Genomic DNA, 24,679 nt, shown 5'->3' with positions numbered 1-24,679 from the left:
AATCATGTGGCATTTACTGTCACTGCACAAAAATTGCATTGCATGAGTGTCTGTGCCTCAGTGGCTGTGTGGTTGTGTGGCCTCCTTTCACTAAAGGTTCAATAAAATCCAATGTATTTACAAAATTTTACAAGGCTTGCATTGGACACTGAACACATGACAGTACTTGTACCGCTGTATTAGCTTTATGCCTGAGCCTGGCCAAATTGGTTGATCCATGTGAGTGCACATGTCGTTCAATTTATGTTTTAGAGTCAGAGCACTGCAAAATAACACTCAGTGATGTATGACCCATCCACCTGGTTGAGATATATTTCTAAAACCACTCAACCTACAATTAATTCCTATTTAATTCAATATTAGCTCAGTTTTACCTTTTAACAAAAGGTTTAATCATCTCAACACATCTGATTTTTGTTTGCTTGCGGAGAAGCTTCAGAAAACTCTGAGATGTCAGGGAGGAAATATGTACCAGAACTAACTTTGTTTTCCCTCCTTTCTTTCCCTGTATACCAACATAAATTCTCAGCTCAGATTTAATTTTGCCACAATTCAAAGTCAGCAGAGATGTGTCTTTAAATTTTGCTTTATGTCAGAAGCTCAATATAAATGTGACGGCTATAGCACAGCACTTTTTGTTTTATAGATGGAGACAGACGATTCTTCATTTTACTAGATGGACCTGAGATTTACAGTTCTGTTCCACTGCATTGCTGTGTTTGTAGTAGGTTAGTGTAATAACAATAAATATTTAGTATTGTTCAATATGATGTTGCTAAATCACTACATGAGGCTCTGACATTTTGATGATTGGCTTTAACTATTTTTTAAACAGAAATAGAATATTTCTATGACAGTTTAATCCACTTTTCCTCAGTTTGTAGAGAAACACACAGAACAGCCACGTTAGAGTCAGTTTGTTGCCTCACATCTGTGTTTTGCCTCTGTTTAATTAGTCAGATTCTGCTGTATGACTGTCAGTGTGCCATCTAGGATGTACCGTCACATATACATTCTCCTGCTGTCTCTCTTTGAATTTTGTTCTTGCTTAGTTTCAAGTGAGAGTGGTGATAAAGAAGCAGAATTATGAACTAAATAAGATGACCTGACATTTAATTTAGTTTTGTTTATTGCATTAAATAGTTGGTTAACCTTTTTTAGACATATTGTTTTATAAGCACCTAATGTACAAAGCTTAAATTAGATGTCAGCAAATGTTAAAGCACAGCCTCCTAAATAAAACAAAACGCTGCTGAATAAGTATAAATGCTGGAGCACAACGGCATTCTTTGACATTTTACTGCCATCTGTTGTTCACTACCGCCTTAGTTTAACCCTTTATACTTCTTTCAGTTACATTTGAGTGTAATGGCGATATCTCAAATCACTACAGAAATAGCTATTCAAAATATTCCCTTTTCTTGATGGGCCCTTGGCTGATCCTTGACGGGTCCTTGGCTGGTCCCCTACAATTCCTTTTAAACATCAATCTTTATACTAAAATATTCTTTCTTTCAAGATTTGTGGATATTAAGACCTAAAGAGAAGTGTCATCTCCTGGTTAGACTCTGTAATTCAGTGAAAGGGTGGAGTCAGTGTAAAAAATATGCCTCTCCAGTGGCTGGAAGTTGGAAAGGATTTGGCTAGGAGGTGCAGGGAAGTGGGCTGCCATTCGGCTGGAGTTTGACCGGGAAGGGACTTTTTTAATGGCTGCTACTGTATAACTCCCACTGTCAGTCTCACTTGAATTCTGGGTCCTACATCGTGAACTTACTGTATTACAGCTAATTTTATTGGGAAACCTTCATACAGTAACGTAGTTTGTTACCTCTGCTCTACTGTAGTGCAAAGATGTCTTCATGTATGAATAAAAGATCCGCTCATTTCTAATTATAAATAGCATTTCTAAGGCAACGCAAATGTATAGATTGAGCATATTAGTATGTAGATCATAACAAACAACATCATTATGTTTAATGTATTAGATATCTGCCAGTAAACTCTTGTAATTATTACAGTCTAGTTTTAAGTCTATAGCTAGGGCTATACTGTAACAATGATTAGTTTGCATGTGCTGTCAAAAATCTTTCTTTAAAGGATAAGGATTTTGTTTTTTTCATGTTTTTTTATGAAATAAAATGTTTTGATACCAATACATTCAAATTTTCCGACCTATTGTTCCTGTGATGTAATTCCCTTAAATGAAATGGTGGATATCACACCAGACTTATCCAAGTTTCATCAAGTTGCGCTGAGTGTAGCTTATCTCTTCTTGTTCTAACTTAATGATTTTTTAAATACGTTGACAACATCTTCCAAGACTAAGTGTCCGATGTCCGATATTCAGTTTTAAGGCCGATACAGGCCGATACCGATAGGGGGCCGATTATATCGTGCATCCCTATTTTAAAGTACAATTAAATTTAGCTTATACTGTACTTAACATCCATATTCATTTTGATTCTCTTTTTTAATCCTATATTTACTATATACACTTTATTCTGAATTGCTGTTTACATTTATTCTTAGCACATCTTCAGTTGAAAGTGATTTAAAGATCAGCATAGTGACTACAATGAACCAGGGTACTACATATTTAAGCACCATCTCCAGTCATCTCTCACACTAATGGGTATTTGTGTGTCCACATAAATATAAAATATGAGATATTTTTAGCTTAAAAGTATATAATTTTTATCAATACTTTGATAATTGAAGTTAATATTTACGATTTTTTTAAAGTTCAATTGTTTTTTTTTTGTTTTTTTTTACATTTTATGATTTTTATTTAACCATTAAATGTTGATATTTGCTTGAAGAGGAGTTTGTAATGTTTGTAATGAGGTTCTGCTTAAGGTTTACAGTTAATTTTTCCTGGCAGCGACTGACATCTTCTTTGTAAGCAAGCTTCTATTAGAGAAATAAATAAAATTTTCATTTCGGATTAGACTATATACCTAATAGAAAAGTCTGTGAGCAAAAGATAATTCGAAAATTACCAAAATAAGTTCCATTAAACACTGTTATTAATAGCATTATAATTTACAGCATTTTACTATTAAGTCAGTTACTTTCGCTGGAAATGATCTGTTCACTTTTAAGGCCATGTTTCTCATAGGGAGATCATTGTTCATTGCATGGTCATTGAATTTGTAGTAATCAACAACATTTTCATAAATAACAACCTTATTCAAGCTTTAAACTTGTGTTAATGTCTAAAAATACAGTTTGCATAAACTATTGAACTTTTTTCATATTGGCTGTGTATAATAGGTAGGCCAATGTAGAAATGTAGGTGCATTGTTTAGGTCCACCAAATACCAGGAAAGGCTCATTCTGTTGGGTCTCTCCTGATCCACAGTACATTTCTGTCTTCATTCACTGACACTCTGTTGGCCGCCAAGAAACACAGTCAATGAGCAATATCCATTTACGCAATGGACTGTTAAACAATCTGCTTAACATTTAGAGTTGCTACAGTGGGAGTGTGTGCCAGGAAATCCACTGTCATGATAAGTACTCCTTTAAAATTATGCACATTAGCCTGATATACTGGCTCTCACTTACTCCAGCTCCTTCTTCTCCTACACTTGGTTGCCCGACCTGACAAAGATGCGTTGCTTCCCATTTCCTCTTTTTTGCTGCTGGCTCAGCATCCAACTGTGTGTCAGTAATAAGTAACTAGCATTCCATTAATACTGAGCCTCCCATGTCATCAAGCTCATTTATTTGTTGTTACATCTTCAAAATTAATCAAATATTTCTTCTATTATCTCCTCACATTCGACAAATTGTTTTTACAGCATTAGTAACTCGCAGTAATTGATTTATTTTACCATCCCTTTGTACTGGAGTCGGTGTGAGAGAGTAAACATTTTGTTCATTGTAATTGACATTCAGACAAACATGCTGAATATGAACACAATTCTAATTGGTCTGAATTACCAGACTTGTATTAGGCATGTGCTTTAAATCAGGTGCATTATTGAAATAATGTAATTGATTAAATGACAATCCAGGCAGCATAGTGTGTGCAGATGATTGTTGTGGTTGACAGATGATGAAGTGTCAAGTGGGTCATGAGACACACTGAAAAGCTGTGAGAGAGATCAAGTCCAGGGGATGCAGGAGTAAAGGTCAAAGGGACTACGAGAGACAGAGGTCTCCTTCACAGTGAGATGTATTAAAAAAACATGGTTGGATGATAACATTTAGCATTCTGCACTGTACCGCCCCTAAAACCTTTTTTTTAATGCATTAGTGTCTTTTAGGTTTTGGTACCCTCCTTAGGGGACTTTGAAACTGGTTATGAGAGAAGGAGGGGGGTTGAGTGTGACTCATTCGCTGTGCCCACCCACGTTATCCCAGTTCGCCTTGAACTGATGATGTTAAAAAAGTAGTTGCAAGCTCGTTTCCTTTCCTTTAGGCTACAGCTGCTGATATGAACCCCTTCTGTTCGTGCTTCACTGTGGATAATAGGATCACTTCCAACTTTGGAATATTTCTGAAATAACCTAATATTGAAGATTTCCGCTTGTCTCCTGCTCTAGCTCACATATCTCACAGACCCAACATACACAGATTATACAACAAACCTCGCTAAATAGCATTCAATAAGGTATTCATATTTTGTCTTTATTCTTAATTGCATCATTTTAAAAACATCTTAGCCATTATGTACATTAATTTACTATTCTTCAGGTTTTTGTACGTAAGAAACAGGTGTTGTTTTCAGCTTTCTTCTAATGGGTGCATTGTAGCTTTTTGTTTTCTGTAGAAAAATAAATTTTAGGAAAGTGGACAGATGTCTATTTCTGTATATTTCATGTTGCTTAGGGTGATGTCAGCCACACCTACACTGCTTTAAGCTGTTTAACTTGGTGACCATCAAGGTGTTACATTTCTTTGTTCACGAGTCTTACCTCCTAAGCCATGTTTAAATAGGTGGTTTTAAAGCTGCTTGTGTGTATGTAAACGAGTACATATGTGCTTGGAAGTTGATATGTAGTCTAACAGTTCAGAAGATTGCTTTGGAAATCATTATGCTACAGAAAACAAAAGAATTGTATACATTGCAATATTTTAACGCAATACTTCATGCTGGAATATTATAAGGGATGCTATTAATTTTTTCACTTCGCCATTTTTACACATTTGCAGGTTGATCTTCTTTAAGCTGTCTGACGAGGGATTTTTTCCACTAGCCCACTTTTATAGATATCTATAAGAGTGTTTCAATGTATTGAATCATACTTATTTTCATAGAAAGTATGAGTGCATTGTCAAAATCACAATTGACTTACAAATGCAATCTAGTAAGAAATTAGGGTGTCATGATGCAACAGAACTCTTATTTAGCCACATGGATGGTCCTCCACTGTCCATTTTACTTACAGAGTAGATATATTACTGGCAAATATAATAAAGTTTTAGAGAGAGGGTGATAATGGAAAATAAAGACGCTGATCAGGAAAATGCTTTTTTCTTATTACAATCTGCATTGGATAAAGAAGCTGAGTGATGATGTGGACTTAAGTTTTTGTACAATCTTTGAAATGTTGTAACGAAATTGGGATCAGTATCAAATATCCATAGGGTATGTGAGAATATAAATATTTATTTATGTTTTAAAGTTTGCAACCTGCACATATATATGTTTTTTTCATACATTTCTTTACCTCCTTGTTGGTGCATTATATTCTTTTGCGCATTTACTTCCAAGTAGAAAATAGCATGATGCATCCTTTCTTTTTAATTCAGTTTGATTGGATGTAACATCATTTTCAATAACAATATTGATAAACAATTTATCAAAAAGTTAAATAGAAATTATCTAAGCACAATAATGAGTTTGCTCAAAACCAAATATGTTTTTTTTTCATGGAATCATACCTTGCACTGAATCTGTGGCTGGATTTGATGAAGTGCAGCAGTGTAACTAACGTAAGCTAAAGGGGCATTTCCCAGGTCTTTGCTGCAGATATGAAAATACCTGTAACCTACATTTCTAGAAGCATGGCTCAGCTAGGGATCTCTAAAAGCCATTTCCTGCTTGGCTTAGAATAATGAGGTGTTAGTGCCTGCTGGCAGGGTTTAGCTGCACACTTTTCCAATGGAAAAGTTATAGAGACCATAGAAGATCCACATTCACACTCTATGCACACATAAAGGCACTTTCACACTCAAAGGCATGGATTTACTGTATGTCCCCTGGAGGTGTTTTGGAAAGCGGCAAAGCCAGCCAGCAGGCAGCCCTGTCAGTCGGCCTGTGCTGTGGGCATTGATAGGACAATCAGCTCACTTTGGAGTCAGCACAGCCAATCATCAGACAGTTTCTTGGCGAGCAGCACCCAATCTTCTGAGTGTTGCCAGATACCCTATCTTTAGTGAGCCATTCCTGGCTTACTGTTCCAGCCAACCTTATAGAACGCTGTTGCCTGTTTTCAGCCAATCAGGAGTGTTGGCCTGATTTGGGCCTATCAACAGATAACTGCTGCATAGTTACGGCCAATCTGGGCTTTATCCTTCCCCACAGATGTCTGATTAGTGTTGTTTACAGAAATAAACTGCCACAACAGGTTCCCAATGCCAAAATTGCATCATGGATTGTGAGAAAACAGAATTAGGAAATACAGGAAAGGATCACTTAAGAGCAACACTTGGATGGGACACTGAACACATGACAGTGTGTGTAACTCTTTATGTTTGTATTAGCTTTATGCCTGAGCCTGGCCAAAATTGTTCATCCATGTGAGTGCACATCATGTTCAATTTATGTTTTAGAGTCAGAGCAACAATAAAAACAATTTAGCACGAGCTCTTAGGCCCTTAGTTCAAAATACTCTTTTTCTAATAATACAAAAAGGATTATTACAAGGGTACCGATTTACAAAGTATTGTCTTTATATGTACTTGTTTTACTTTATATATACAAATTGTACTTATAAATATCTAAAGTTTAACCCTTTTTTTTACAGCATCATGTCTATTGGCGTACTAGTCTAGAGCAAAAAGAATCACTGACCAATTGAGGGATGGACTCCACTTAACCTTTGATGCTTTGCTGTAATATTGTGCACAAGGATGTAGGAAGCACATCCTTAAAGATTATATGCAAGGGTGGGACATTATGAACTGGACCTGTTTGTCTCCTCGAACCTGATTTTTGACAGGGCACATTATGTAGCTGAAATAGACCAATGAAATCAATTAATACAGTTTTCCTGATAGATTTCTAATTGTCTGCAATTGGGCTAAGTTTCATGATATTTCAGGATAAATGATTTGCCACCACAACATTTTCCAAACCATCATGTTGTCTCCAACTTATGTTCTTCCCACACTGCATACTAATTCCTTGTGTTCCTAAGGAAAACGCCAGCATATCTTTGGCCACTGAGGTGATGTAAAATTATATGGGCAGTCTGACAGACATGCAGTCGTAAGCTGTTGCAGCTTTTTTGTTGGATCAGACCATTGAGACCAGCCTTTGCTCCTATTGGTAGTTTGTTAGCTTTCGTTACATATAGCCCTGCCACTGTTTTACAAGTGTTCCATCTTTTTGAAAAGTTTCGAATTATACTAATAAGCTCAGACTTGAAACACTTCACAGTGACCTCATGTCTTTGGAAATATGTTGACTCAGTTATCTAGCTGTCATTTGACCTAGTATTTTATTATTATTATTATTTTTTTTTTTTACAAATAAATAAATGTATGTTGTATTCAATTTAGTTAAATATTTAATCTTTTTAAAAAGCTGCCTGTTTTAATTATAATCAATTTAACATTTTTTATTGAAATGCACATTGTTTTTTTTCTTTTTGCTTTAAAAGAAGACATCTGGCATTCAGAAACATTGGAACCAATTTATATGGTCATTATAGTTTTTTTGTATTCTCTCTAAAAATGATGCTCTATGTTTTATTTCCTCTGACAACTGACATATTTTTTGCGTTAGTTTCAGTTCACTCAACAAATGGACCCAGTTTTCCTTCAGACATTTCAGCACCATGGACAGAGTGTGGGTTGCATTTCCCACAGCATGGAACAGAGGGAATGCTGGATAGAGAGAGTCAAATGAACTCATTCTGCAATTGGTTCAAATTAGGAACAAGCTCAGCATGATCCTCTCCTACCCAGTCAAACAGAAATCCCATCCTTCTTTGACCCAAAAGCTCCCTTTCACACCTCAAGTTTTTTGTATCTTCATGCTCTACTGTGTGTTTGCTCTCATCCAACTGTGCTGCTCCCTTTGCCTTCCTCTCCCACCTATCTGTCTCTAGAAGCCAGGTGAGGGGGAAAGCCAGAGAAAATGAAACCAAACAAAGGTTTCACGTGCAGATGCTGTCAACCACAGGGTCTGACCGGCCCTACAGCCTGTGCAAAGTAGCGCTGTTGGATTCTCCAGCAACTCTTCAACCTTAGGCTGACCTAGAAAACAAGTCCAGTGATGGGGGAAGATACCCTGCCTTGTTGCAGTACCAAAGAAAACTCAAAAACATTTCTCATTGACAGAACACCAGTTGATCTGACATCATACATCATGAAGGTTTTAGAGAGACTCCTGTTGGCACATTTGATTAAGCAGACAAGAAGCTATCAGGACCCCTGCTGTTTGCTTATCACCATAAAGTTTGAATTGAAGATGCCATCATAAAACCTTCTTCAACAAACCAACTTTTATTTAGACTAGGCAGACAACACTGTGATGATCATGTTCTTTGACTCCTCCAGTTATTTTAACACGATTCATTCTGAATTGCTCTGTCAGAAACTCCAGAAGACTCAGATGGAGGCATCAGCAATTGCCTGGATAAAAGACTAACTCATATACACAACAAGGGGTCAAGTGTCTAACCCAATAGCCAGCAGTATAGGAGTACCAAAGGGGACTGCACTCTGACCATTCCTTTTTTACTTTTCACACCTCTGACTAAAAGTACCATACACACTCCTGTCATCTCCAGAAATGCGTACACGGATGGCTCTATTGTGAGAGGTATTAAAGATGAAACTGTGTATAGGGAATTGGTGAAGTGCTTTGTGGTATGGTGTGGAAACAATCACTTGGTCCTTAATGTAAATAAAACAAGGGAGATATAGTTAAAAAGAAACAGGAATAGAACATCACAGTAGAGGTGGAGGAGCATAAATACCTTGGTGTCCACCTAGAGACCAGACTTGACTGGAGATTCAAAAGTGAAGCTGGAGAAAATAAGGGACAGATCAGGCTGTACCTTTTGAGGATGCTTAGATTCCTCAGTGTTTGCATAAAAATCCTTAACATTTCCTATGCTTTTTTCAAAGAGAATCTGATCTCTTTTGCCATTATCTACTGGGATAGCAGCAACAGAGCAGTTGATTTAAACATGATAATTAGGGAAGGCTCTGTTCTAGGAACTCCTCTAAAACCTCTGGAAATTATTTCACAAAGAGGAGTTGTTCATAAAATGATGAACCATGAACATCCTCTTTAGAAAACTGTTAAACAACAACTGTCTTCAGTCAATGTCTATTCCAGATACGTTTTAAGACAGACCGCTATAGAGTCTGCAACAACTCAGTGAAGAAATCCCTGTAAGAGTTACAGCAATATTTAATTTCCCTTTGGGATTGATAAAGTATTTTTGAGCTGAATTCGAATTGAATACTGTGTGATAGATTATCAGCACTGATAGGGTGAAATGGAATCCATACAGACTTTCATTTACAATAGCAGCATAGGCTGATTAGAGAAGGGAGTGCATTACAGTGTGCAATCAATACGCTCTGACAACTCTTGATGTAATAATATGCATGTGCTGCTGGCAAACCATTTCAGGCCCTCACACACATGGATGACCCCATGGATGAGTTGATTCTCAATTATACAGCTGAATCACTGGTTATAGGGTAAGCTTATGTATTCCAGATGCATGCAGAGAAGTACAGAAAATAATTCAGCATGTGACACCTTTGACTCTGGACTATGTGTACCGGTCTTTATCTGTGAAATTCTCAAAATTTACATTGAAATGACATTTGCCAATGTTTGGCATCAGCAAAGGGAATTTGCATCTTGATCAAAGTACTTAAAATGTAGATATCCTGCACGTTTTGCACGATTGCATTGGAAATCTGTGAACACATTTTACTATTGTCATGTTGGGTTCAAGGCGTCTAACCCACATGCAGAAACCACTCTTGTAGCAGGGAAAAAGTTAAATGATTTATTTTGACAATGTTCACAAGTAAACGATGCATAGGTTCTTGGTTCTTCAGATTGGTCACGGGAGGAACACCACTGAGGAGGACAGAGCAGTTAGAGTTGATCCAGGAAACTTGCAGTTTACAGATGACTGGGTTAAATACCTGCTCAGAGATGGATCTGATCAGCAGGGGGGAACCTTGAGGGTCCAGAGGCTAGTCGGCAGGCAGAGGGCTGAGGGCAGAGGCAGAGACTGAAACGGGGTGCAGGCAGGCAGATTCCAGACAGAGATTTCTATCTCCAGGATTTCAGGTTTCCAGAAAAGTCAGGATATGTGAGGCAGAGAGAAACAGGATCAGACAGGTTCACTAAATCAGGGTTTCAGATCAGGCAGGCTGGCTCAGGTCTTGCTATACCATTACTGGCAACACTCTGGCAGGGAAATGTCAGCCTCCTCCTTCTTAAATAGGTCTCCTGATGAGCAGACAGGAAACAGGTGTGTAGAAGTATGCTCATGCCCTCAGGAGGAAGATCTCAGGCGCCCTCTGGTGGAGAAAGTGGACAAGCCTCCAGATCCCAACAACTATATCTGTTAGTTGCTTGACTAAAATATACTTAAATAATATACTTAAATATACAAATATAAACAAGATAAAATATGAAATGAGATATGCATTGAGGCAAACGTAATCCCATCCTTTTTTTTTTTTTTTGAGTTAAATTTACTAACTCTATAAAGAAATATATTGTTTTACTGTGAAAATTGCTAAAAAGATATAATACGATTAAAATAAGTTTGACACAAATTAGTTGATGTTATAGTGCAGTCATCAGGAAAGAAAAGTAGTAATAGTTAGGTAAAGTCTGATCCAGAAACACATTTATAGTATGTATTTGGTCCTGTATACTAACAAAATTGAAATATCAAATATTACATTTAAAAAATCTGATAAAAGTTTGCATAAAAGATATCCTTGAAATGTAAAAACAATAGATTATCTTGTCTCAAAGGACTTCCTTAAGCAACTGTGTCTGGACTCAATCATCATAAATTATTTTTTCTTAATTAGCATTAGACAGATGGCAGTCCTTTTAAACTTGTCTATGTGAGCATTTTTATTTCATAGTTGGTAAACAATTTAGTAAATTGACTAAAACAGAAAGGACTATTTAACCCTTTGATTGTTTTTAATAACAGCAATAAATGATTGGAAAATCCTGCAGCTGGTTAATGATGCAAAAATTCACATCTGATTTTTCATTTTTTTTCATAGTGATACAAAAACTAAATTACTGAGTGCACTCAATCCTGAGTTTTTTTATACTTCCAACAGATGTTTTAAAACATATGTTAAGCTTAAATTGTATTATTGAAAAACGATATAAGAGTGTAGCTTTGTGTTTTTGGGTCTTTTTTTCCTGTTTTTTCTTGAGAACTGCAGCAAATATTATAGTAAAGTCAAATTGGACTGAATTATTCACTTCTGATTAAATTTTTTTTTTATGTAAAATTAGTGTTATTTCCTACACCTTGTGTAGTTTTAGCAACTTTTGACCTAATTTACAAATTTTGCCTGAAATAAGTGAGCCATTTCTGGCGGAGGTGGGCAAAAAAATTTTTACTTTCATCTCATCATTTCATACTATCATGTTCTTTAAGGCATTTGTAGATCAAATAGGAACTCCAACCACATCAATCCATCCTTTCATCCATCCATCAGGGCCAGTGCCTTTCTCCGGCAGTCTATGGGCAAGAGGCAAATACAAAAGTCCAAATAGGAACTCCTTTTCTGGAAAATATTTTATTCTGTATTACTTTTAAATGAATACACTGCATATTGTCAATGAGTTTACCGCTATATCTCTGAAATATATTTTATCTTTCCTCTTGACATGACTATGCATGGCTTGTTTCTGAAACCGGACCAATTTTATACGTGGTTTTAACAACAGTGGTATCGGATGAAGTAGTTTGCCCTGCAACCGGATGGTTTTGTTGGTCTCTAGCCCCGGCTCTGGCTTTCAGTGTTGTTGTGTCCTTGGGCAAAAAACTTCAACCATCATACCTACTGATGGTGGTCAGAGGGCCTGGTGGCGCCTGTGTCGGGCAGCCTCACTTCTGTCGGTGGCTGCAATGTAGTTTGCCGCCATTAGTGTGTGAGTGTGTGCATGAATGTGTGAATGAATGAATGTGGTGTAAAGCGCTTTGGTCAAGTCCTCTGACTTGAAATAGCACTATTTAAGTACAGGCCATTTAACATATTACTTCATTTGCCACTGTGGGAAAGGACTATGGAGCCAAATAGTCAGCAGGATTTTTTTAATGAACCTTAGGGGTTGGTCTAAGGATATTAAACCCACTGCGAAAATGAGCCCCAGCTGTTGGACTTTGTTCCCAACATTAATTTGTTTGTCAATTTTAGTGTCTGCTATAGCCAAAAAGCATCTCTGCCTCCAAAGTGCTCCAAAACAGAAGTGCCAAGGTTGCTCTGTCATATCCTAATGAATCTCCTTTGGTGGTAACATATAGGATTGACTCTGCGTGATCCGCGTTAGGACAAGGATGACTCTCCATGGGGAGAGTTACTCATCCACTACGACACAGAGCAAATTCACATACCACCGTTTTAAACTGTGGTTGGCTATTCACAATGTTTAAAGCGTAAGGCGCAACATGACATACAATATCAGTTTACAACCATAATGGCAATATATATGTTGAAAGTATTGTTTGCTGTTGTTTAGCACAGTACCCTAATACTTGTACAGCAGTTATTTTGAAATCTCCTACAGGTAGTAATGCTGTTTCCTTTTTCATGAAAAGATCAAACTTTTACACTTAACTTCCATACTCATATGGGAATTATACAGATGGTGAAGATTCATTCCCAGATGTGGTACCTGTGATGTTAACAATGTGAACTAATGGCTAAGAAAGAAGTGGGGATATTTCCCATATGCTAAGATGTAGGAGCATAGCAAAATTGTGTATGCATGCACTCTCAAATTTACACCAAACCAAGCAATGTTAGATTGTTCTTGGAGGTCCTAGAAATCTTAGGGTGGTCTTAATCTGGAATGTCAATAGACAGTGGGAAGATAAGACAGCTCTATCGTACCATTTTTAGATGTACAAGACTCCCTCCTAATTCACAAAATGAATTTCTAAGGGATGTTGTAAAGATGTTAGGGAGATATAACCAGCTGTCTAATGTCACAAATGATGTGTTCAAAGCCTTTGTCTATTACCGCATTTCCCCTTTGTCTTTTATCTCTGACCTGTCAGTTCACTGACATCTTGCTTGGTGACAGAACAGCCTAAAATCTAGCAACGTGAAAGTCTTTCCATTCTGACTCATCTCTCTGGATACGTTTTGAGTAGTTACTGTCAATGGAATATCAAGTGGCTTTTAAAGAAACAAAGCTGGAAATTAAATAATAATGACAGTGATGTTCATGCCTTGGGCCAAGGGATATAAAAGAGCAGGTCTTAGCCACTCTAGGATACGTGTAACTATTCTAACATAAGTGCCCTCATTATGTATGCTCAAGAGGGGGCTGCTTGCTTTTGTGGCTTTAAGCTTAGAGTTTTTTTGTCTGCATGAAGGGTAAGTGAATGTTTATTCACTTGCAAGTGTGTAGCTCCAGTTAGGCGCTGATTTTCCTTAATTATGGGTGTTTCCCTGTTTTCCTTCAGGACTGATAGAAGACTGCTGTGATACTGGCTCATCGGAATAAATGGCATTAGTATTGTGTTTAGCTCTTAGCCTGGGGTCTTGTTTCTCAGCCTTTTTTGTTTTAAGTGGCAGCCTTGCATGAAGCCCCCTTGTGCTGAGCCTATTTCTCAAGTATTACCTTCCCAAAGGAATTCAGTGTTTTAACTCTTAACGGAGAAAGTAAAAAATGCCAGGGAATGCTAAAGAAATCTATCCTGCTATGATTAACATGTGCATTAGCACATCAATCTGTTTAGCCTTTAGAGAAATACAATGGGCATGACACAGCATTAAGCTATCAAGCAACAATAGACAAACAGCATGGTGGGTATCAGAAAGGGACTTCTGGTTAGTGCACAGCTACATACACACTTTGACTGAGACTCTTAACATAGCATCAGAGGGGAGTGATGTTTTGCTCATTAGCATGGCTGCCTGGATGGAGGTAAAAGTGAGCATGCTGCAGGGGTTCGGCTTTGCTGAGAGAGGCCCACACAGGAAGCTGTTCCTTCAATATGAAAGCTGAGCTGCTGTTTGTCACTTCTTGTAATTCCTGTTGGATTTTTTTTTTTTCACAAATCTTCCTGCTATTTTGTACTCCACCTCCTCCTAATCATATCCTCTATCCCATCTCTAAACCATGTCGTCCCTAACCTCTTTACTAATCATGAAAGCTGGAGAGAAATAAATGCTTAACAGATGCTTGTATTGTCAGGGGCCGCTTATGAGCAACCATGTTTTCACAGCTCAGTTGGAATGAATATTTTTAGTGGATTACCTTAGATTACCCCCTTCTTGGTTATGCTTAAAGGAATAGTACACCCAAAACATGTTTAGCCTTCATTTTCTACTCACCCCCATGCTGAACAACACTCTGGAGTACTTTTTTGATATCTCAAATGCATCTGGAGATCTGGGAGGCTTCTTGCTGTCTGCTGACATTCAAATAATGGAAGTCTATGGCGCCCGAGACAGAAAGGTCCATAAAAGTCCACAAAAGACGGGTCAATATTCCTCCATACTGCTCGTCCAATGTATTCCAAGTGTCCTGAGTGGGTAGCGTCCATAATTTACTCGAAACAAAGTCATTTAGAATGTTTTTAGAGCATAAACAGTAGTGTATAGGATTTCCTAAAAGCGGAAACCGCGGCAGACCAAACCAGATGAAAGTGCGCATTCAGCTCGGCAAAGAACTCATGCTCTTCCTCAACACTGAAGTCCTCAGACATTTTTCTTTCGTTGTTTCTTTCTTTGCACAGGTAAACAGCACATTTCTTCTTCTACGCTTGCATTATCGGCAGAGCAGACGCTGAATGCACACTTTCATCTGGTTTGGTCTGCCGCGGTTTCCGTAGACTCGTGAACGCGCTTTTAGGAAATCCTATACACTACTGTTTATGCTCTAAAAACATTCTAAATGACTTCATTTCGAGTAAATTATGGACGCTACCCACTCAGGACACTTGGAATACATTGGACGAGCAGTATGGAGGAATATTGACACGTTTTTTGTGGACTTTTATGGACCTTTCTGCCTCGGGGGCCATAGACTTCCATTATTTGATCATGTTTTGGGTGTACTATTCCTTTAACCCCGTCTACTGTCCCAGGCCAATTTGAAAGGGCATTTTAGAATGCTTTTATTTTCTCAGTAGTAGTAGCTGTAAACAAACCATACAAATCATACACATCTTTAAACGTCTATCATATATTTAAGAAGACATGAGGTACATAATAATAATAATGAATTTTATTTATCATGCACTTTACATTTGATTTCAAATCTCAAAGTGCTACAAAACAAGTTTAAAAGACCATAACATTAAAAACAGAGTAAAAAGACAGTCATTAAAATCAATACATTAAAAGGCATACGTAGCCTATTAAAAAAAAATCTAAAATCAACACTTGTAGGAATTTCTAAAAAAAAATGACACATGTCAGTTTCACATACATTCATCTGGAAATATACTTTCCTGTAAATCCTAAGATTATCACATGGGATATACAGGGTCACACATGTGACACCTGAATCTAGTCAGACATGTAAACTAGATATTGATTTTAGGTTTTAAAGATATTCATAAAAGGCTGTGCTTCACCAGGTAACTAATTTTGGGAAATCTTGGGTTTGCTTTCATTGGCCCAAAGGGTTATAAAAATACAAAAGAAACAAAATGAGGACATAACCTACAGCTTGACAGCAAAAGGCATAGTACAACAACAAAAGTAGCCACACCCTGATGACAAAAGCCACAACATGGACCAAAAGCCATGACAGCAATAATTAAAATCTGACAACAGAAGCTGCAACTGCAGAAAATATCTACAGTGAAACCAACAGGAAACTAGATTTTTAGAGTAGCTAATTGAAAATGGCTGCATTTACTTTAAAACCTAACTGTATTTAGACATTACTGGATATATTTATATATGTACACATGTGGACACTATTGTTGGTACCCCTTGTTTGATAAAAGAAAGACCAAGTTTATTTTTTTTTTATCATTCTATTAATATATGGTTGAAAAGCAATGTCAGACTTTCTTTGTTCATTTTCAGGGAACTTTTATCATTACTTTGTCAGTTTCAAGTTATTTCTGTGACCATTGTTAGTTTTTCTGTCTTTAAACAGAGGGTTCCATTATTTTGTCCATTTGTATGTATCAGCTTCTACACACATTATATCAATTACTGGGCTGCATATAATAGGTTGTCAAAACATACATATTAAAAATTAAATACACCAAGATAAGCCAAAAGCAAATTATCTGCCTGGGCTTTACTCACTCTTTGAGAAACATCTGTGTACCCCAAAACAAAAAGTGAAGCACTTTTACCAGTTTTAATGTTCAAAGGAGGAATTGTTTTGGTCTACTTTGAAATAGGGCTCCACAGCATGCAAGGCTTGCTGCGCAGTGGAGCCAAGCACAATCACAGGGTATTTTTTATTTTTTTTTAATCAGGATTCATATATTTATACAACAATCAAAAAATAAAATAAAATAAAAATTCACTTAAAATTGTCATTTTAATTTACTGTGTCCCAAGGTGGTATGGATTTTATTTGTCACATTTTTGCTTTTGTTTTTGTACACTTTGCTGTCATGTTGTGGTTTTTGTTGGTACTACATTTAAAGGAAAGTTATTTAACTAAATTCAGAAGAGTCAGAAGATTTCACTAACAGAACAAACATAACTCATGGTGCTGAACTGTCTGTGTCTAACTGTCCCTATTACCTTTATGTACTCCAATAAATGGATACAGTGCCTAGAAAAGGTATTTGACTCCCTTGTACTTTTCAAACTTTTGCCACATTTCAGGCTTCAGACATATTAAAAAATAATTTTTTTGAAGAATCAACAACATGTTGCACATAATCATGAAGGGGAACAAAACTTATTGGATATTTCAACCTTTTTTTTAAAGCTACAGTGTCTAACTTTTAGCGACATCTAGCGGTCAGACTGCAGACTGCAGCAACATCAACATCCCCCCCCCCCACCGCTTCTCCCCCCCAACAGTACGGCGAGCGTTACGGGACAAAATGTCTTCCACGACGTCCGCATCACCTACCTTCTCAAGTGATGAGGTTTGTTTACATAGATAATTTTACAGATAGTATTTCATTTGTCTGTGTAGGGTATAGATTTCATGTAGACTTAAGATAATAAATATACCCGTTATTTTTTCTACATCGTTGTGACGTTTTGGCGATCTCGCAATCACTAGTTTGTTGGCTCTGCGCTGCCGTAGCGCAAAGATGTTTGCCTCCATGGCTGCGAGACCCGCTCCTATGTAATTATAAATAACGAATTCTAAGGCAACGCAAATATTAAGGTTAAGAGGCTGAGCTCGTAGATGATGATAAATAACATAGTTATGTATAATATATTACATTTCTGACTGTATATCCCTGTAATTATTACACACTGTAGCTTTAAACAAATTAATATCTGAAAAACTGGGTGCGAAAAATGGTTCAGCCATCTTGAGTTAATACTTTGTAGCACCACCTTTTCCTGTGATTACAGAAAAGGTGTATGTCTTTATTGTACATTGAGAGACTTAAATTTCTTAAATCTCGCAAAACAGCTTGAGCTCAGGATTGTTGGAGGGAGAGGGTTTGTGAACAGCAGTTTTCAGTTCTTTCCACAAATTCTCGATTTGATTCAGGTCTGGACTTTGACCTGGCCTTTCTATCACCAGGATATGTTTATTTCTGAACCGTTCCATTTTAGATTTTGCTTTATGTTTTGGTTCATTGTCTTGTTGAAAGATAAATGTCTGTCCGAGTCTCCAGTCTTTTGGCTGTCCAGAATTTGGCTGCATATATCTTTCCATCAGTTATAATCATCTTGTCAAACCATGATGCTGCCACCACTGTTTGACAGTGGGGGTTGTGTGTTCAGGGTGATGAGCTGTGTTGCTTTTACAGCAAAACGTAACGTTTTGCAGTGTTGCCAGATAGGTTGAGTTTGTTTTTTTCTGACAAGAGCACCTTCTTCCATGTTTGCTGTGTCTCCCAGGTGGCTTGTGGCAAACTTTAAACAAGACTTTTTTTTTTTATATCTTTAAGAAATGGCTTTCTTCCATAAAGGCCAGATTTATGCAGTATACAACTTATTGTTGTCCTATGGACAGAGTCTCCCACCTCAGCTGTAGATCTTTACAGCTCATTCAGTGATCATGGGCCTCTTGGCTGCATCTCTGATCAGTTGTCTACTTTTTCGATCAGAGCGTTTAGAGGGACGGTGGGTCTTCAAGGATTCGCAATGGTCTGATACTCCTTCCATTTCAATATTATCTCTTGCACAGTGCTCCTTGGGATATTTAAAGCTTGGGAAATCTTTTTGTATCATCATCAGCATTCAATGTCTCCACAACTTTATCTCAGACCTACAGTACCTGGTGTGTTCCTTGTTCTTCTTGATGCTCTCTGGGCTTTAAACAGACCTCTGAGACGATCACAGATTACACACAGGTGGATTATTTTTATCATCAGTCATTTAGGTCAACAATCGATCTTTCAATAGATCATCCTCATGGAACCTCTGGAGAGAGTTTGGTGCACTGAATGTAAAGGAGATGATTAATTTTGCACACCACATTCTTCAGGTGAAAATATCCAATAAAACTTCATGATTGTGTCCCACTTGCTGATTTTTCACAAAAAAATATTATTTCCGATCTTTATGTTTGAAGCCTGTAATTGGGCGAAAGGTCAAAAAATCAAGGGGGGCGAATAGTTTTGCAAGGCACTGTATGAGAAGGAGCAGAAAAATGTACAAATGAACAGCCTTCGGTTAAACCCACTCTTCATAACACTACACTGTCTCGCCTGGACACCCCTTAGATTACTTTGGTGTCTATAATACTCTGTAGCTATAGTTGAATACCATGATGTATACCAAAAAGGCACATGTAGTCTAGATGCTCCACATATTTATACATTTAAATCTAGTTTTAGGAATATGGCACTGACCGCAATCATATGATATTTGTATGAAAAAGTATTTGATCGCATGTTATGCATGTGTCAGACTTTATATCAAATTGGAACATGTGACCAAAGCCACATATATCACTTATGGCATTTTTTTCTATATGGGTATTACACTCTTAGGGTGCTAATTCTTCCCAAAGATCATATGATTAACTTTGATTGTTGTTTAAACCTTAATTACTGGTTAAATTATTACTCCAAAAATATACATTTAATAATGTAGCTTACATGTAAGATTTTTTGTGGCTTTTAAAATTAGTCTACGAAATTTTTTTAAGTTTTTGTGTAGTCGGCTTAGTTTAAAAGTGTAATTGTGACGAACGGTTGTACTGAAACTGGAATTTCTCTCTGGGATTATTAAAGTATGTCTGATTCTGATTCTGATTAATGTGATTTGTCTTGCCAATTGCTAAAGTTTTATATGTGATCTTATTGTAAACTAGTTGTTAAAGATTTTCGGAAACTCACAATTTTTTCCAGATTTTGATTTTAATAATTCAGTTTGTTACATTGAACTCTGAAAGGAAAGCCAAGTACACATAAAGCAGTCAGAATAAATGAAATGTGCCTGCACAGAACTGTGAAAAAGAGCTTTTGTTCTCTTTGCTCATGGAGCAGCCTTGAAAAACATTGGAAACTAACTGAATTTATAATGCTGAACATTTTTAAGTCCAGAGATAAAAAGCTTGTAAAAGCCTCCTTAAATTGTCCCAAATACATGTTAATTGTGTATTTTTTATTTTTTTTTTGTGTTACAATGTAATTTTCCTGCCTCTTGGCCAGTACTTCCTTTGAGACTTCCTTTAATCTCAAAGGTGAAATAAAGGGGAAAAAAGCATGGAATGAACTTATAGGCCTGAAATGTGTTTTACATTAACATATAATAAAAGTAGCCAGCTTTGGTAGATATAAAAGCTTAACTTACTCATATTATTCTGTCTAGTATCAAATATTATTTGAGAAGTTCTCCACAAATCTGTTGCATAAATTCCCATAAATACGTGGCTTTTGTAGATTGCAAAGTTTTTACTCCTCTGTCCAATATGGAGGGGTCAGAGAAGTCTGGATACTGTGCTGACTGCTTGATGTTTTTAAGCTAAAAATCTTGTTCTTTTTCTCTGAGGTACTTCTAGATAGCTTGGATCTATGTTGTTGTAAGATAAACCTCGGACCACTCCTAAGGGTAATGCATTCTCCTGTGGCCGCCATTTTGGTTCAGGGGGCCTCTCACTGTTGAACCTTCCTTTCCTCTTCTCCTCATTGTAATACAGATCCTGCATAATGATTAAGATTTTAATTTTATCAGTCCATGATATATTTTTAGTCTTCATTAGAAGGCTTCTCTTCAGAGTTCACACCAAGACTTGCTTATTACGACTAATTTTATGCTGTGCTCAAAGCTTTTGTCCTTTCAGCTGCTTAACATGCAAACTGTCCCATGATTCAGATATGGCTTTAGGCCTGCCAGATCTTTTCCTGTCATTTTTCCAATTTTCATTTTGATGATGAAGAAAAAAATACTCATTGACATCTTGATTTTCTTTGTAGACTGCTTACATGAAAGACACATTAAAGTGTCGTGATGGCATGCACTTTCTATAGTATAAAACTGTTCAGCTGGTGATCACAAGGAGATGATACCACAATGTGTTCCAACATTGGTTTTATTCAGAGTGAGTTTTTTTTTTCCAGTAATTCTTAAAAGTGCATAATTTCTCACTTTTGAGTGACCTACCTTTTTCAGTCTCTTGCAGTTCTGCACTGATCATTGATTACAATAAATAAACAGGAAAAAAAATGTGGGGTTCTAAACCTTTTGACCAGTAGTGTATATTATTACCTTTCAGAAAAATAAATGACCAAGATAAAAAAAATATACAGGTTCTTAGATGTCACACTATGTTTAGGCTAATGATGTAATTCCGACTTTAGTTCCTTTAACAGCTGTCTGTTAATGCGGCAAGCCATTTTACATATGACTAAAGTTAGTATTTAGGAGGCCTAAGAAACTCTTAACTATCCATTTCTACACCAAAAATGAAGGCTTTTAAAATTTATGTAAGCACATTTGAACCATTTTTCATAGTTTTAAATATTTTTTTTTATAATATCTTAATGCTTGTTTCAAATTATTTTATTCTTATTTTTGTTATAATATAGATGAATCCAAAATTATACATGCAACTGGGATTAGGAAAGACAGATTTTTTATAACGCAAGTTTTGAACAAATACAGTATATACATAAGGTTGCCATAGGTTTCAAATACTTATTGCAAATTTCCACAACAACTTTTGAGCAATTACTGTGCGGATATACCACATAATTTAATTCATTTCAATTTAGTTTATTTATATAGCACCAATTCACAACATGTCATCTCAAGGCACTTAATGATTCAACTAGATCATACAGTCAAATCGATTCAAAGTTTTCTATTTAAGGAAAACCAGTTGATTGCATCAACTTATTTACTCGAAAGCAATCGCTCACTGATGAAAATCTAGACTGTAACCATACAGTTATCAGAAGGTATTGAAGGTGGTTCGTATTCCTCTTTACCTGTAATTGCCCGTTTGATGCCAGACCCCCTAGTTTATTATTTGTCACTTTTGTAAAATTATACTATTCTTATAAACAAATTCTGATGTGTGATTGCATGACAATTAAATTTAATTTTGGTATAAGGAGATGATAGGAAAGAAAGAGAGCCTCTTATTATGAATCAACTGACAGCCATTTGTTTGACACTGCATTTAAAGTATTGGTTTATGCATTTTCCAATCTTGCCAGCTGTCACTTCAATGTAACTCTGACTTAAACTGATTGCCTTTAGCCATAACAACATATTTATCTCTCACACTTTTTATTAAGAAGTTAGAATAGTTCTTTCTTGCCTCACTTGTGTGTCTCATCAAAAATAAAGGAATACTGATAACAGAAAAAGGATTCAGTTTTAATTTGATAATTTTATTAATGAATGGAAAAACTATCCAAATCTACGTAGACTGTACAAACGCGATAAACTGGTCCTGTTACCCTTGGCAGCAACAGCTGGCCTCAAGCATTTTTAAAGCTGCCAATAAGTATTTTTATATAGTTCAGGTGTGGGCATTAGTGTCCCAGCAGATGTTGTATAAAATCAATTTGGCACTGTAAATTCCTGACACTTTTCTCTTTTCTCCTGTATGGCTTTAAAACCATGACCTCTGATGCCTTAAGTGCGCCTTAACTACTGTTGTCTGTATCAGGTGTGAAGATCTACTGCTGAAGGATTTAATCGTACAGGCCAAATGTTAAAATTTTATTTTAAATGTGAATTCATGACACTTGGACAATTATAGCATTCCAGTCTTTGCAATGGTAGTATTGCACACATTAATACGAGCATGATGAAACATTTGCAGTATAACAGCAACAATAATATAGGCTACTGTTTCCCCCATACATGTTGCAGACTGTCTTTTTATGTTTCTATTGTATTTTTTTTTAGGTTTTACATATTTGCCTTTATAGTTATATCCACTTTGTTTTTCATTCAGGTTCTTGGTGGCGTCAATAAAGATCTTCCTTTTTAAAATACCATATCTCTTAATAGCACAATTTGTAACAACCGTTGTCAATTACTCTAGTTGTTGTTGAAAAAAAGATCGCTAAAAGGTGTGATCTTTAAACATTGTTTTAGGTACACCTGTGTTATTGTGCTGGGTGTAAATATTTAAACAAAGCCTGAAAATAGCCTTATTCTAAATGAAACAAGCTTTTAATCGATAGGCATTGCACTGCCCTAAATTACTTATTCCCTTTGAAGTTACCGGAGGGCTAACTTGGTTTGTGACCTTTTTCTCTGCAGCACCTCCAACTGTCCGCATCATTCACTCCGGGCATGCATGCAACGTTGAAGAGGAGAGACACACAGAGAGAGTGTACACCATCAGAGAAGGAGAGACCCTGGAGCTCACCTGCCTAGTCACAGGTCATCCTCGACCACAGGTAAAGGAAGTCATTTCATATACCCGGCCATCTTAAATCACAGACATAAATGGCTACACCAGGATATCATGGGACAGGTTGGTAATTGGGCCTCCATCTGTCTTAGCCTTTTAATTCTATACAGGCATCAGAGTTGCACACTAAACCGGCTTAAAAAGTTTAATCCTTTAATTAATGATGGTTTAGCTTTCACTGTGCACCTGCGTGTTGATAGTAAAAGCCTAATGAGAACACAGGAAGCAAAACAGCAGAAACATCTGCCAAAACAAAGTATAATGAGTGAGAAACGGGCCACGGTAAAAAGACTCTGGGTCATGCAAATCCACATGGATGCTCAGCGTCAGATAAAAGCTTTTCTCGCATTCGTATTTACAGATGTGGTATGAACTAATTAAAAAAAACGTAGGCTTTGCATTTGTTCTTGTTTTCCACTTCTTGCTTTCATCACCATCACATCAGGCAAGAGTGGAAAAAATGTCTGTCTTCTTGTTCAGAAGTTGATCCCTGAAGGTATTAATTTGCTCAAAGTAACCCAACCTTCACTCTCGCTGTCTTGTAATAATCTTCTGCTAACCTTTTGATCAGTAAGGTCATGTTTTTGCAATTAAATAAAGTTTCCTTTATTCTCACACCCGATCAAGCTGATTTGCATTACATAATATGACTGAACTTTTTGATCGATGGAAAGGTTTGTTATTATTATACACTTGCCCTTTGGATGTCAAAACAAAGGAGCATATTGATTTTTATTTTCCGATCATTCAGGTAAAGCCATTTCAATTAGAAAGTATCAAATAATGAATGGCATGCTCTTTTTTGATGGACCAGTTGCAACCCAGCTCTTATCATCTCTCTTTTCAATTGATCAGGACTTTTGAAAAACAGAATGAAGCTAGAAGGGGAAGGGTGGGAAGAGGCAAGAGTGGGAGATCAAAAGCCCTGCAGGGCTCTGGTTGGGGAGGTAGCATTGCCTTTGAGACAGCCTTTATAATACTGGCAGATCCTGTGGCACTAAGGGCCTCTGCTGTGTCTCTGTAGACTTTGGGACACGTCTGATTTTTCTCCCCCTCTGGCAGTAGTGGGGAACCCGTCTCTCTGCACACAACCATACCAAGGTACCATCAGAGGTTGGAAACATAAGAGTTACTTTTGTTATTGTTAAATAGAATGGAAAACATGACCTGATTGGCCACAGATGTACAACTTTTTCCCCCTATAAATTAAGTTTCTCTTTTTAATTAATCAATAATCAAGATCTCTCTTTACTCCTGAGT

The 24,679-nt window shown here is 36.8% G+C and overlaps 1 protein-coding gene across 1 annotated transcript in view; it reads left to right on the top strand.

Annotated features, from left to right (window-relative positions):
* Positions 1–24,679, top strand: part of LOC119773100 (MAM domain-containing glycosylphosphatidylinositol anchor protein 2-like) — a gene marked incomplete at its 3' end in the record, with an annotated part of 241,120 nt that overhangs the window by 71,581 nt on the left and 144,860 nt on the right. The window contains exon 2 of the mRNA XM_038269918.1: positions 23,266–23,405. Within this exon, the coding sequence (XP_038125846.1) occupies positions 23,266–23,405 (140 nt within the window). The remainder of the gene's footprint in view (positions 1–23,265; positions 23,406–24,679) is intronic.

The sequence above is a fragment of the Cyprinodon tularosa genome, unplaced genomic scaffold (genome assembly GCF_016077235.1).
Source record: "Cyprinodon tularosa strain WSP-4 unplaced genomic scaffold, ASM1607723v1 ctg742, whole genome shotgun sequence".
In the NCBI taxonomy this organism is placed as follows: Eukaryota; Metazoa; Chordata; class Actinopteri; order Cyprinodontiformes; family Cyprinodontidae; genus Cyprinodon; species Cyprinodon tularosa.
This window is presented reverse-complemented; position numbering and strand designations above follow the sequence as displayed.